Genomic DNA, 16,304 nt, shown 5'->3' with positions numbered 1-16,304 from the left:
CCCCTTATCTACCCCACCCAGTATTCCTTGTTCCCTCCCCACCCCATTATCTGCCCAACCCTGCATCATCCTCATAGCCGTTGCCCCATAAGACCCTGTTTATATCCTCAGTTACTGTGGTATGGTATGTTCACTACTATAGCATAGTTCCCTTCTCTAAAATGCTTTTATCAGCGTATATAATCATATAGACAATTTTATCCCCACAGGTCTTCCTGATCTGATAGACAGGCCCTGGCTAGGTAAGCAGAACTAATAGTTCATCCTGATCTGATAGACAGGCCCTGGCTAGGTAAGCAGAACTACAGGCCACAGTAACGGACTGACTAGAGGATCATGAACATAAGCTTGCTATTTGTACACAAACTTCCCATGAGGTAGAACAGTGCCAGTGATACCAAGGTTTAACAGGAGAAATGTTGACATGGGACTTTAACACAGTCATAACAACGGCCTAGTTTCTATTTCATTTTAATGATTCTACAAATACAATTTTTCTTCTATAATTCACATAATTGTTTTCAGAATGATACAATTCAGAATGAAAAGGTCTAGAATGTCATTACAAAATAGATGTGTACAGAAATCCCCAACAGATTGTGTGAGTGTGATGTGAGAATAAAGTACAAACAGGGTGTGAAATCAACATCAAACAAATTACTTTAAACAATATAAAAACATGATCATAATAAAAACTGTGTGAATAACATAGATAAAAATTTATATAGTCACTTCCTTTCAAACACAACACATTACTAACAGACATACAACAGGAGTTGTAGTAGGATGTACACATATCCCCTACTTACTTCTGTATCTACGGCAGTGAAATATTATCTTACAGTTTGAGAATTCTGATACTTTATACACATTACATGATCTACAACATCTGACATATCTTATTATATGAGCAAATTTTATGAAGATTTGTCTATACAATGAATATTTCAAAATGATGGTACAATAATGCCTCATCACCATACAAGGTCACCAGTGTTTAACCCTCATCACCATACAAGGTCACCAGTGTTTAACCCTAATCACCATACAAGGTCACCAGTGTTTAACCTTAATCACCATACAAGGTCACCAGTGTTTAACCCTAATCACTATACAAGGTTTGGTGGTAATATGTAATCATTAATATCAAGTTTTGGATTCCTAATGATCAGAAAAAGAAAGCAAAAGCATGAATGATCCTACTGAATCCACAGGGTGAAACATTAGTGTCCATCCTGTACTGAATCCACAGGGTGAAACATTAGTGTCCATCCTGTACTGAATCCACAGGGTGAAACATTAGTGTCCATCCTGTACTGAATCCACAGGGTGAAACATTAGTGTCCATCCTGTACTGAATCCACAGGGTGAAACATTAGTGTCCATCCTGTACTGAATCCACATGAATCCTTGTACTAAAATATATGAAAATAATGAAATGTAAACAGAGGAAAGCAAATTTGTAACATATTACTCTGTAATGTTGAAATCATTTCTGGGTTGTTGTGAATAAAACATTTTAAACTTCAGCTGAAGGAATATTTATTTGTCATTTATCCTGAAAAATCTGACTTGTGTAGGAATTGCTTTCCTTTGACCATATTTCAAACTATAAAAAAGAAATTGTGTTGCCTCCCTTTGCTCTAACTCATCTTATAATAAACCATGGAAATCAAAGATATATTGTATAGTGTAAATATTACCTAAATGTCACCAAATTCCAGCCCTACTTGATGAAGTCATTGTGTGGAAACCTCGCAGCATTATTCTCATCAGTTATGTGCAGATTTCAATGAACTTCAAACTCAACTGCTGTATTTGTATCATATCATGTATTGTGCCGAAACTGTGAACCAATGGCAGTGTAAGATGCTAGATAATCAAGTCAGATTTTGCTCAATTTTGAACTATATCTTTATCTCTATTTCATATAAATATTCACTAAGTTTCATTAGAATCCAGTCATATTTGATGAAGTTAAGTTAAAAACGATGTTAGGGAAGATACAGGTTTAATTGTAGACGAAGGCCTTACCTACAGGAAAAGGATCATGGTCTGATTGTAGCTGGGGGCATACACACAGGACACAGATCATGGTCTGATTGTAGCTGGGGGCCTACCCACAGGACACAGATCATGGTCTGAATGTAGCTGGGGGCCTACACACAGGCCACAGATCATGGTGGGACCTACACAAAGGACACAGATCATGGTGGGACCTTCACACAGGACACAGATCATGGTCTGAATGTAGCTGGGGGCCTACACACAGGCCACAGATCATGCTCTGATTGTAGCTGGGGGCCTACCCACAGGACACAGATCATGGTCTGATTGAAGCTGGGGGCATACACACAGGACATAGATAATGGTCTGATTGTAGCTGGGGGCTTACACACAGGACACAGATCATGGGCTGATGGTAGCAGGTGAGCTACACACAGGACACAGATCATGGTGGGGCCTACACACAGGACACAGATCATGGTCTGATTGTAGCTGGGGGCATACACACAGGACACAGATCATGGTCTGATTGTAGCTGGGGGCCTACACACAGGACACAGATCATGGTCTGATTTTAGCTGGGGGCCTACACACAGGACACAGATCATGGTCTGAATGTAGCTGGGGTCATACACACACAACATGGTCCAATATCGCTAGCTGGAGGATCGTTACAAAACATGAACCTTTAACTTCTTCCCTTGTTTTTTCATCTCCAGAAAATGATCTCCTACTTTTACAACATATGACTACAATTTGATACTGTTTTCATTTCAATGGTACAAACACATACCTACCTATAACGACCAAATCAAAAGGAAAAAGGCAGGATTACTATACACAGAATTTGCATAACATAATAATATTCTGGGTAAAAGTAACACTATCATATGTCTACTACCCAGCTCACCAAGGAAATATATACATAAAGTGTGGGCAGACTGGAGCTTGAGAGATAATGTAACACTGTATCAACATTAATACACTCACCAAAATACTAAAATACATCATCAAAGATTTAAACACAATAAATAAACATCAAAATCCCTGCTTCTTAATAACTAGTATCATTATACAACATGTTTTAAACACAAGTATCATTACACGATGTGTTTGGATCATCAGTATCATTACATGATGTGTTTGGATCATCAGTATCATTACATGATGTGTTTGGATCATCAGTATCATTACACAAAGTGTTTGGATCATCAGTATCATTACACGATGTGTTTGGATCATCAGTATCATTACACAATGTGTTTGGATTATTAGTATCATTATGCTTTGCTAAAACATAACAGGACAAGACTGTATAGAGGGTTGTTATGTGTTTTTCTTTCACAGTATATGGATTAAAGTAGTCCATTTTAAACTAATAATATCTTGACAGATTCAACATATTCCGTATAGCAAGGAATGAAAAACAGCCTTGAAATATACCTCTTATTCCAACACTAAAACATTTCTGATTGAGTATTGCCTAAAGTCTGTATTGATGTTTCAATACTTGTAATGTTGCAAATACTTTTTACACATCAGACAACCAAGATCATTTTTGTACAGAATCATGTAACAGACACTCAACATCAATCGAGGTAAGACCCAGATAACAAACTCAAGTCAATTCTGTTAAATTTTAAGTTTAATCTAGTACACCACCACAAAACAGGTTCCAGTTCACCCTGATATATCACCGGACACTCAAGTTCACCCTGGTACATCACCAGGTAACAGACTCATGTTCACCCTGATACATGACCAGATAGTAGACTCAAGTTCACCCTTGTACATCATCGGATAACAGACACTCAAGTTCACCCTGATACATGACGAGGGAACAGACTCATGTTCACCCTGGTACATCATCAGATAACAGACACTCAAGTTTACCCTGATACATGACCAGATAACAGACTACATCATCAGATAGCAGACACTCAAGTTCACCCTGATACATGATCAGATAATAGACTCAAGTTCACCCTTGTACATCACCAGATAGCAGACACTCAAGTTCACCCTGATCCATTACCAGATAACAGACTCAAGTTCACCCTGATACATGGCCAGATAACAGACTCAAGTTAGATAGTAGACTCAAGTTCGCCCTTGTACATCATCGGATAACAGACACTCAAGTTCGCCCTGATACATGACGAGGGAACAGACTCATGTTCCCCCTGGTACATCATCAGATAACAGACACTCAAGTTTACCCTGATACATGACCAGGATACATGACCAGATAACAGACTCAAGTTCACCCAGTTCACCCTGGTACATCACCAGGTAACAGACTTATGTTCACCCTGATACATGACCAGATAGTAGACTCAAGTTCTCCCTTGTACATCATCGGATAACAGACACTCAAGTTCCCCCTGATACATGACGAGGGAACAGACTCATGTTCCCCCTGGTACATCATCAGATAACAGACACTCAAGTTTACCCTGATACATGACCAGATAACAGACTACATCATCAGATAGCAGACACTCAAGTTCACCCTTGTACATCATCAGATAGCAGACACTCAAGTTCACCCTGGCACATCATCAGATAACAGACTACATCATCAGATAGCAGACACTCAAGTTCAAGACACTCAAGTTCACCCTGATACATCACCAGGTAACAGACTCATGTTCACCCTGATACATCACCAGATAGTAGACTCAAGTTCACCCTTGTACATCATCGGATAACAGTCACTCAAGTTCACCCTGATACATCACCAGGTAACAGACTCATGTTCACCCTGATACATGACCAGATAGTAGACTCAAGTTCACCCTTGTACATCACCAGATAGCAGACACTCAAGTTCACCCTGATACATCACCAGGCAACAGACTCAAGTTCACCCTTGTACATCATCAGATAACAGACTCAAGTTCACCCTAGTACATCATCAGATAGTAGACTCAAGTTCACCCTGATACATCACCAGATAACAGACACTCAAGTTCACCCTTGTACATCATCAGATAGCAGACACTCAAGTTCACCCTGATACATCATCAGATAACAGACTCAAGTTCACCCTTGTACATCACCAGATAACAGACTCAAGTTCACCCTTGTACATCATCAGATAGCAGACACTCAAGTTCACCCTGATACATCATTAGATAACAGACTCAAGTTTACCCTTGTACATCATCAGATAGCAGACACTCAAGTTCACCCTGATACATTACCAGATAACAGACTCAAGTTTACCCTGGTACATCACCAGATAGTAGACTCAAGTTCACCCTTGTACATCACCAGATAGCAGACTCAAGTTCACCCTTGTACATCATCAGATAACAGACACTCAAGTTTACACTGATACATGACCAGGTAACAGACTCAAGTTCACCCTTGTACATCATCAGAAAGCAGACACTCAAGTTCACCCTTGTACATCACCAGATGACAGACACTCAAGTTCACCCTGATACATGACCAGGTAACAGACTCAAGTTCACCCTTGTACATCATCAGATAACAGACTCAAGTTCACCCTGGTACATCACCAGATAGCAGACTCAAGTTCACCCTTGTACATCACCAGATAGCAGACACTCAAGTTCACCCTTGTACATCATCAGATAACAGACACTCAAGTTTACCCCGATACATGACCAGGTAACAGACTCAAGTTCCCCCTTGTACATCATCAGATAACAGACACTCAAGTTTACCCTGATACATGACCAGGTAACAGACTCAAGTGCACCCTTGTACATCATCAGATAACAGACACTCAAGTTTACCCCGATACATGACCAGGTAACAGACTCAAGTTCGCCCTTGTACATCATCAGATAACAGACACTCAAGTTTACCCTGATACATTACCAGATGACAGACACTCAAGTTCACTCTGATACATGACCAGGTAACAGACTCAAGTTCACCCTTGTACATCATCAGATAACAGACTCAAGTTCACCCTGGTACATCACCAGATAGTAGACTCAAGTTCACCCTTGTACATCGCCAGGTAACAGACACTCAAGTTCACCCTTGTACATCAATAACAGACTAAAGTTCACCCTGATACATCACCAGATAACAGACTCACGTTCACCCTGGTACATCACCAGATAGTAGACTCAAGTTCACCCTTGTACATCACCAGGTAACAGACACTCAAGTTCACCCTTGTACATCACCAGATAACAGACTCAAGTTCACCCTGGTACATCACCAGATAGTAGACTCAAGTTCACCCTTGTACATCACCAGATAGCAGACACTCAAGTCCACTCTTGTACATCACCAGATAACAGACACTCAAGTTCACCCTGATACATGACCAGATAACAGACTCAAGTTCACCCTTGTACATCACCAGATAGCAGACACTCAAGTCCACTCTTGTACATCACCAGATAACAGACACTAAAGTTCACCCTTGTACATCATCAGATAACAGACTCAAGTTCACCCTTGTACATCACCAGATAACAGACACTCAAGTTCACCCTTGTACATCATCAGATAACAGACACTCAAGTTCACCCTGATACATGACCAGGTAACAGACTCAAGTTCACCCTGGTTTATACATGTAATAGCACTTTCACACTACAATTATGATCTGATGCATCATGACACCTGTATACGTAATGCTTAAGTCACACCTGTACAGGTATGCCATGTGTCATACCTTGATCTTTTACAATATGTCACACCTGTTCCCTACTGCTATGCCGTTACAGGGAAGGGATGGGCTTCTGTGTTGAACACCCACTTGTCAATGGGTATCAGGTCATCCTCGGAGAAGATCAAATACAGATATTTCAGAGTCTCAGCCAGGAAAAAGCTCTGCTGCACATCATCCAGTGATGGTTTTTCCTGGTACACATCCCGCAAGCCAGAAAAGCCACCATCAACTCTGCAGTGCTTGTTCAAAGCCTACACAAAAGTAAGCGAATATGTATCAAGAGTTAACAGTAATGAGGAAGGGTACAAAATTAACAAACAAGAGGCCCAAGAGGGCCTGTATCGCTCACCTGAATATTTAAGCAGTCATAGCAAAATATTCTCATTAAATATCATATTGCACTAAAAATATTTCCCTTGCAAACTTTGTTGGCTCCATCTGTTGAAACTACCAGCAAAATATTATTATAAGATTCTATGCTTTTTGATTCTTCTTCAGAAGTTGCTTGACATATTTTTCCCTGTGATCTTGTAAGTAGGTCAATGTCATTTTCCTTCTCAAATTGGTTAGCTCTATTCCAAAAAGCTACCAGCCAAATCTTATGAATCCATTCCTTTTAGTTCTCAAGAACAAATCCATTAAAATGTTGTTGACCTCTGTGACCTCTAAAGTAGGTTGAGGTCATTTTCATTTGCAAACTTTGGTGAGCTCTATCCCGGGAAGTCACCAGCCAAATATTATAATTTTATGCCTTTTAATTCTTCAGAAGAAGCTGTTTGAACTGTTTGACATATTTGAACGCTGTGACCTTGAAAGTAGGTCAAGGTCATTTTCATTCGCAAACTTTGTTTGGCTCTTTCCCAGGAAGCCACCTGCCAAATATTAAGATTTTATAACTACCAGTTCTTCAGAAGAAGTCGTTTAAAGTGTTTGACATATCTGCCTCATGTGACCTTAAAAGAAGGTCAAGGTCATTTTCATTCTCAAACTTTGTTCGGCTCTTTCCTAGGAAGCTACAAGCCAAATATAGAGATTATATACCTTTCAGTTCTTCAGAAGAAGTCGTTTGAAGTGTCTGACACATTTGACTCCTGTGACCTTGAAAGAAGGTCAAGGTCATTTTCATTCTCAAACTTTGTCGGGCTCTATCCAAGGAAGCCATCAATCAAAAATAAAGATTCTATACCTTTCAGTTCTTCAGAAGAAGTCATTTGAAGCTTTTGACATATATGACCCCTGTGACCTTGAAAGTAGGTCAAACTAGTTTTCATTCTCAAACTTTGTTGGGCTCTATCCCAGGAAGCCACCAGCCAAATATAAAGATTATATACCTTTCAGTTCTTCAGAAGAAGTCGTTTGAAGTGTTTGACACATTTGACCCCTGTGACCTTGAAAGAAGGTCAAGGTAATTTTCATTCTCAAACTTTGTTGGGCTCCATCCAAGGAAGCCATCAGCCAAATATGAAGATTCTATACCTTTTAATTCTTCAGAAGAAGTCGTTTGAAGTTTTTGACATATTTGACCCCTGTGACCTTGAAAGTAGGTCAAACTAATTTTCATTCTCAAACTTTGTTGGTCTCTATCCCAGGAAGCCACCAGCCAAATATAAAGATTCTATACCTTTCAGTTCTTCAGAAGAAGTCGTTTGAAGTGTTTGACACATTTGACCCCTGTGACCTTGAAAGTAGGTCAAGGTCATTTTCATTCTCAAACTTTGTTGGGCTCTATCCCAGGAAGCCATCAGCCAAATATGAAGATTCTATACCTTTTAGTTCTTTAGAAGAAGTCGTTTGAAGTTTTTGACATATTTGACCCCTGTGACCTTGAAAACAGGTCAAGGTCATTTTCGTTCTCAAACTTTGTAGGGCTCATACCAACAAAGCTTTCAGCCAAATATCATGACTCTAGGCCTGTCCGTTCTTCAGAAGAAGTTGTTTAAAGGAAAAGTTGACGGACGAGGACAGACGGACAGACGGACGGACAGACGAACGACAGACGGACGACGGACGCCGAGCCACGGCATAAGCTCACTTGGCACTTTATGCCAGGTGAGCTAAAAAGAAGTGCAGATGCCCTCTAATCTGTATATCTATATCATCCCTGTCTTGTATTAGTTCTTCCCAGACCTTAATGTAATCCCTGCCCTGCATCTATGTCCCCTTACCTGTATGACTTGTCCCCTAACCTGTATGTCATCCCTGCCCTACATTAGATCTCCCATTACCTGTATGTTATCCCTGCCCTACATTAGATCTCCCCTTACCTGTATGACTTGTCCCCTAACCTGTATGTCATCCCTGCCCTACATTAGATCTCCTGTTACCTGTATGTCATCCCTGGCCTACATTAGATCTCCCATTACCTGTATGTCATCCCTGCCCTACATTAGATCTCCTGTTACCTGTATGTCATCTCTGCCCTACATTAGATCTCCCATTACCTGTATGTTATCCCTGCCCTACATTAGATCTCCCCTTACCTGTATGACTTGTCCCCTAACCTGTATGTCATACCTGGCCTACATTAGATCTCCCGTTACCTGTATGTTACCCCTGCCCTACATTAGATCTCCCATTACCTGTATGTCATCCCTGCCCTACATTACATCTCCCGTTCCCTGTATGTCATCCCTGCCCTACATTAGATCTCCTGTTACCTGTATGTCATCTCTGCCCTACATTAGATCTCCCATTACCTGTATGTCATCCCTGCCCTACATTAGATCTCCCCTTACCTGTATAACTTGTCCCCTAACCTGTATGTCATCCCTGCCCTACATTAGATCTCCTGTTACCTGTATGTCATCCCTGGCCTACATTAGATCTCCCATTACCTGTATGTCATCCCTGCCCTGTATTAGATCTCCAATTACCTGTATGACACCCCTTACCTACATCAGATCTCTCCCATCTGTATGACATCCATAACCTACATCAGATACCCCCCTACACCTGTATGACATCTATGACCTACATCAGACCTGTATGACATCCCTGTTATGTATTAGCTGTTCCCCTTCCTGTATGACATCCCTGCTCTGTATCATATGTCCCCTTCCCTATTCTGTATGTCATCCCTGCCCGACATGAGATCTTCCCCCACCTGTATGGCATCCCTTACCTAAAGCAGATCTCCCCAACCTATATGACATTCCTGATCTACATCAGATCCCCCCACCTGTATGACATTCCTGACTTACATCAGATCCCCTCACCTGTAATGACATCCCTGACCTACATTAGATGTTCACCTGCCTGTATGAAATCCCTGACCTACATCAGATGTTTTCCCCTACCTGTATGACATCTCTGACCTACAACAAATGTCCCCCTACCTGTAAGACATTCCTGTTATGTGTCAGATGTCCCCTTACCTGTATGACATCCCTGACCTACATCAGATGTTCCCCTATCTGTATGACAGTCCTGACCTACATCAGATGTTCCCCTACCTGTATGACATCCCTAACCTACACCAGATGTCCCCTACCCTGTATGACATCCCTTACCTACATCAGATGTTCCCCTACCTGTATGACATCTCTGACCTACATCAGATGCTTCCTAACCTGTATGACATCCCTGACCTACATCAGATGATCCCCTACCCTGTATGACATTTCTGACCTTCATCAGATGTTCTCCTACCTGTATGACATCCCTGACCTAGATCAGATGTCCCCATACCTGTATGACAATCAAATGTCCCTTTACCTGTATGACATTCCTGACCTACATCAGATGTTCCCCCACCTGTATGACATCTCTGACCTACATCAGATGTCCCCTACCTGTATGACATTCCTGACCTACATCAGATGTTCCCCTACCTGTATGACATTTCTGACCTTCATCAGATATTCCCCTACCTGTATGACATTCCTGACCTACATCACATGTCCCCTTCCCTGTATGACATCCCTGACCTACATCAGATGTCCATCTACCTGTATGACATCCCTGACCTACATCACATGTCCCTCTACCTGTATGACATCCCTGACCTACATCGCATGTCCCCTTCCCTGTATGACATCCCTGACCTACATCAGATGCCCCCCTACCCTGTTTGTGACCTCCCTACTGTCCCAGATATTTCCCTACCTGAGCAGCCTCCCAGGCCCAGTCCCTGTACTTCTGCTCCTTGGTGACTCTCCACAGGTAGAAGTAAGCCTCTATGACCTCTGGACGCAAAATGTAGTACTTCTCATTCTGGCGGATTGATTTGGCTTCTGTGTTACCATCAAATCGAAAAGCTTCAGGACCAAGCTTCGTAGCTGCCACAAAAAGATAGTGTCAAGTTAACATTTTAGTATTCATTCATCATATCTTTTCCTCCAGCACTTTGTCTTTGGAGAAGCATGGTGAACCTGAACACTAAATTATTCAAAGGACAATACTGTTATACATATTATAAACTTTATTTACAATCATTATGATACAAGTTTTTACAACTTATATTAATCACTCTTGTTGGCTCGGGTGGAAGATTCCTGGGGTCCTAATGTGGGAGGAAAGCAGAGTAACCAGAGAAACACTGGATGGTTGGGTAGGTTAGCCAACGCCTTTTCTCATTTGATCAAGGAGTCAAACACCATCTGTCTTGGTGAAAGGCAAGTGCACTATCAAACACACAACCTGACTATCTAATACTGTTAACTTATCTTGTAACACCAATTAAGAGGACAATCCTGTCACTTTACACCATAATAATTCTTCAGAGGACTCACCTAATACATACAGATGTGTTTGATTCATCTACTTACCTGTTACAACCAGACAAAGAAATGTGTGTCCCATCTACTTACCTGTTACAACCAGACAAAGAAATATGTGGCCCATCTACTTACCGTTACAACAAGACAAAAAAATGTGAGGCCCATCTACTTACCTGTTACAACCAGACAAAGAAATGTGTGGCCTATCTACTCACCTGTTACAACCAGATAAGAAATGTGAAGCCCATCTACTTAGCGGTTACAACCAAACAAAGAAATGTGTGTCCCATTTACTCACATGTTACAACCAGACAAAGAAATGTGAGTCCCATCTACTCGCCTGTTACAACCAGAAAAAGAAATGTGAGGCCCATCTACTCACCTGTTACAACCAGACAAAGAAATGTGTGTCCCATCTACTTACCTGTTACAACCAGACAAAGAAATATGTGGCCCATCTACTTACCGTTACAACAAGACAAAAAAATGTGAGGCCCATCTACTCACATGTTACAACCAGACAAAGAAATGAGAGTCCCATCTACTCGCCTGTTACAACCAGACAAAGAAATGTGAGGCCCATCTACTCACCTGTTACAACCAGACAAAGAAATGTGTGGCCCATCTACTTACCTGTTACAACCAGACAAGGAAATGTGAGGCCCATCTACTTACCTGTTACAACTAGACAAAGAAATGTGAGGCCCATCTACTCACATGTTACAACCAGACGAAGAAATGTGAGGCCCATCTACTCACCGGTTACAACCAGACAAAGAAATGTGAGGCCCATCTACTTACCTGTTACAACCAGACAAAGACATGTGAGGCCCATCTACTCACCTGATCGATCATACGACTCATGACAGGTGTTGGTGATATCAGCACCCAGCTTCAGATATTTCTCCTTGTTATCAGACCCCTCAGCTCCCATGGCAAACATGCCCCCTTTAAAACAATTATCACTGTTATTAACCCTCATGTTATTACATTTCCTATAAAAGCAATGTAACAGTTGTCTCAATAGGAACATTCTATTTAATATGAACACTATAAGTATATAAACATTTAACAGTTGTCTCAGTAGGAACATTCCATTTAATATGAACACTATAAGTATATAAACATTTAACAGTTGTCTCAGTAGGAACATTCCATTTAATATGAACACTATAAGTATATAAACATTTAACAGTTGTCTCAGTAGGAACATTCCATTTAATATGAACACTATAAGTATATAAACATTTAACAGTTGTCTCAGTAGGAACATTCCATTTAATATGAACACTATAAGTATATAAACATTTAACAGTTGTCTCAGTAGGAACATTCCATTTAATATGAACACTATAAGTATATAAACATTTAACAGTTGTCTCAGTAGGAACATTCCATTTAATATGAACACTATAAGTATATAAACATTTAACAGTTGTCTCAGTAGGAACATTCCATTTAATATGAACACTATAAGTATATAAACATTTAACAGTTGTCTCAGTAGGAACATTCCATTTAATATGAACACTATAAGTATATAAACATTTAACAGTTGTCTCAGTAGGAACATTCCATTTAATATGAACACTATAAGTATATAAACATTTAACAGTTGTCTCAGTAGGAACATTCCATTTAATATGAACACTATAAGTATATAAACATTTAACAGTTGTCTCAGTAGGAACATTCCATTTAATATGAACACTATAAGTATATAAACATTTAACAGTTGTCTCAGTAGGAACATTCCATTTAATATGAACACTATAAGTATATAAACATTTAACAGTTGTCTCAGTAGGAACATTCCATTTAATATGAACACTATAAGTATATAAACATTTAACAGTTGTCTCAGTAGGAACATTCCATTTAATATGAACACTATAAGTATATAAACATTTAACAGTTGTCTCAGTAGGAACATTCCATTTAATATGAACACTATAAGTATATAAACATTTAACAGTTGTCTCAGTAGGAACATTCCATTTAATATGAACACTATAAGTATATAAACATTTAACAGTTGTCTCAGTAGGAACATTCCATTTAATATGAACACTATAAGTATATAAACATTTAACAGTTGTCTCAGTAGGAACATTCCATTTAATATGAACACTATAAGTATATAAACATTTAACAGTTGTCTCAGTAGGAACATTCCATTTAATATGAACACTATAAGTATATAAACATTTAACAGTTGTGTCAGTAGGAACATTCCATTTAATATGAACACTATAAGTATATAAACATTTAACAGTTGTGTCAGTAGGAACATTCCATTTAATATGAACACTATAAGTATATAAACATTTAACAGTTGTGTCAGTAGGAACATTCCATTTAATATGAACACTATAAGTATATAAACATTTAACAGTTGTCTCAGTAGGAACATTCCATTTAATATGAACACTATAAGTTTAAACAAGAGGCCCATGTGCCTTAACGGTCACCTGATATATTTATAAAGAGAGTTGATTTTCTTTTTAACACGAACAGAAATATTCAGTGACAAAAAACAATAAAACCACCTTATTCAATATCTAGCATACAGATTTAAGACTAAAAAGTATTTGAAACTAGCACCTCTGATTCTAAACAAGGAAAATGAAGAAATTTTAGCACAATGACTCCTTTGGGCCCCACCCTACAGCCCTTGGGGGTAGGGCTGGCTCAAAATTTTCAAAGTATGAAACTGTCAACTCAGGGTTATAATTCCAATCAACTTATTAACATGTAATATTCAAAGTATCATTTGCCATTATTAACCATAATAAATTTTGGCCCCCCCCCCCTCCTTCCCCAGGGGGTAAACGTGAGACCCTAGGGTCATAAACCTTAAGACCCTTCCATCTATGAAGAGTGTTTGATTCTACCATATCTGGGTCTTTGAGAAGATTTTTATTTTTAAATTTCAGTCAATTCAACCCTTTTTTCCCTTCCATTAGCCCCGGGGGTCAGTCAGGGCTCATATGTGCATACCATCAAACTGCTACCCAATATTGATAATGCTAACCTAAATTTAATTACTTCCAATGAAAATTAAACAAATGTTGGTCCAAAATGTGATTTCCCAATATAAACTATAGTAAAGTTTACCCCCTCCCCAGGAGGAAACGTGACACCCCAGGGTCATAAAATTCACAATTTTGGTAGAGCACCTTTAGACCCTTCCATCTATGAAGAATGTTTGATTCTACCATATCTGGGTCTTGAGAAGAAGATTTTTGAAATTTCAGTCAATATGACCCTTTTTGGCCCCACCCATCAGCCACGAGGGTCAGTCAGGGCTCATATGTGCATACCATCAAGCTGCCACCCAATACTGATGATGCTAACATAAATTTAATTACTTCCAATGGAAATTAAACAAATATTGGTCCAAAATGTGATTTCCCTATATAAACTATAGTAAAGTTTAACCCCTCCCCACGGGGAAACGTGATACCCAAGGGTCATGAAATTCACAATTTTGGTAGAGCACCTTAAGACCCTTCCATCTATGAAGAGTGTTTGATTCTACCATATCTGGGTCTTGGGAAGAAGATTTTTGAAATTTCAGTCAATTCAACCCTTTTTTCCCTCCCATTAGCCCCGGGGGTCAGTCAGGGCTCATATGTGCATACCATCAAACTGCTACCCAATACTGATAATGCTAACCTAAATTTAATTACTTCCAATGGAAATTAAACAAATGTTGGTCCAAAATGTGATTTCCCTATATAAACTATAGTAAAGTTTAACCCCTCCCCACGGGGAAACGTGATACCCAAGGGTCATGAAATTCACAATTTTGGTAGAGCTCCTTAAGACCCTTCCATCTATGAAGAGTGTTTGATTCTACCATATCTGGGTCTTGAGAAGAAGATTTTTGAAATTTCAGTCAATTCGACCCTTTTTGGCCCCACCCAGTAGCCCCGGGGGGTCAGACAGGGTTCATATGTGCATACCATCAAACTGCTACCCAATACTGATAATGCTAACCTAAATTGAATTACCTCCAATGGCAATTAAACAAATGTTGGTCCAAATTGTGGTTTCCCTATATAAACTATAGTAAAGTTTACCCCCTCCCCAGGGGGAAACCTGAGACCCCCAGGGTCAAGAAATTCACAATTTTGGTAAAGCACCTTAAGACCCTTCCATCTATGAAGAGTATTTGATTCTACCATATTTGGGTCTTGAGAAGAAGATTTTTGAAATTTAAGTCAATTTGACCCTTTTTGGCCCCACCCCTCAGGCCCCTGGGGGCGGGGGACCAAACCAGCACCAATTTTTGTTGACCTTTGTCCATGGAAGGTTTCTGCAAAATTTCATTGAAATTGGTTCAGGGGTTTTGGAGAAGAAGTCGAAAATGTAAATTGTTTACGGACGCACGACGGACAAAAGGCGATCGGAATAGGTCACTTGAGACTTTGTCTCAGGTGACCTTAAAATTGAAGAGTATTAATATCATAAAGTTTAATAAGTCTTTACCACTGAAGCATGCCAAGTGATCCATCTTGTTTTCTATACGGCCAGACTTAAACTCAGCCAAATAGCGCAGACCACCAGGGGATGTCTTCACGAGCTTCTCATCTATAGCCTGTAAAATGAGGAGATACACAGTCAACACAATCATTTTGTCTTGTGTTACATGGGACAGAGTTAAGAGAATTATCAACAGGTCATCACTATAACACTTTTATGGAAAGATCTTTTGTTTCCTTTAAAACTTTTGAGTCTTTTATCTGGTAGTTATTTTCGTATTTCCTAAACAAGAGGCCCAATGGGCCTGCATCGCTCACCTGGTATTAATCTCACACTTGTAATCTTAAAAGTGGACTAAAATACAGCTACAGGCAGAATATCAGTGTTTGATTCATAAGAACCTATTAAAAGATTTAAACATATATTAC

General features: G+C 39.6%; 1 protein-coding gene across 1 annotated transcript in view; it reads right to left on the bottom strand.

Annotated features, from left to right (window-relative positions):
* Window positions 1–6,047: 6,047 nt before the first annotated feature.
* LOC110461635 (mannosyl-oligosaccharide 1,2-alpha-mannosidase IA-like) overlaps window positions 6,048–16,304 on the bottom strand; it is a 47,730-nt gene continuing 37,473 nt past the window's right edge. Inside the window, exons 8-11 of the mRNA XM_021515189.1 lie at window positions 15,883–15,991; window positions 12,232–12,336; window positions 10,775–10,947; window positions 6,048–6,921 (exon numbers count right to left, since the gene is read on the bottom strand). Coding sequence (XP_021370864.1) covers window positions 6,712–6,921; window positions 10,775–10,947; window positions 12,232–12,336; window positions 15,883–15,991 — 597 coding nt within the window. The 3' untranslated portion in view covers window positions 6,048–6,711. The remainder of the gene's footprint in view (window positions 6,922–10,774; window positions 10,948–12,231; window positions 12,337–15,882; window positions 15,992–16,304) is intronic.

Source organism: Mizuhopecten yessoensis, unplaced genomic scaffold, assembly GCF_002113885.1.
Source record: "Mizuhopecten yessoensis strain PY_sf001 unplaced genomic scaffold, ASM211388v2 scaffold10643, whole genome shotgun sequence".
In the NCBI taxonomy this organism is placed as follows: domain Eukaryota; kingdom Metazoa; phylum Mollusca; class Bivalvia; order Pectinida; family Pectinidae; genus Mizuhopecten; species Mizuhopecten yessoensis.
The sequence above is the reverse complement of the archived record's forward strand: the minus strand, read 5'-3'. Positions and strand labels throughout refer to the sequence as shown.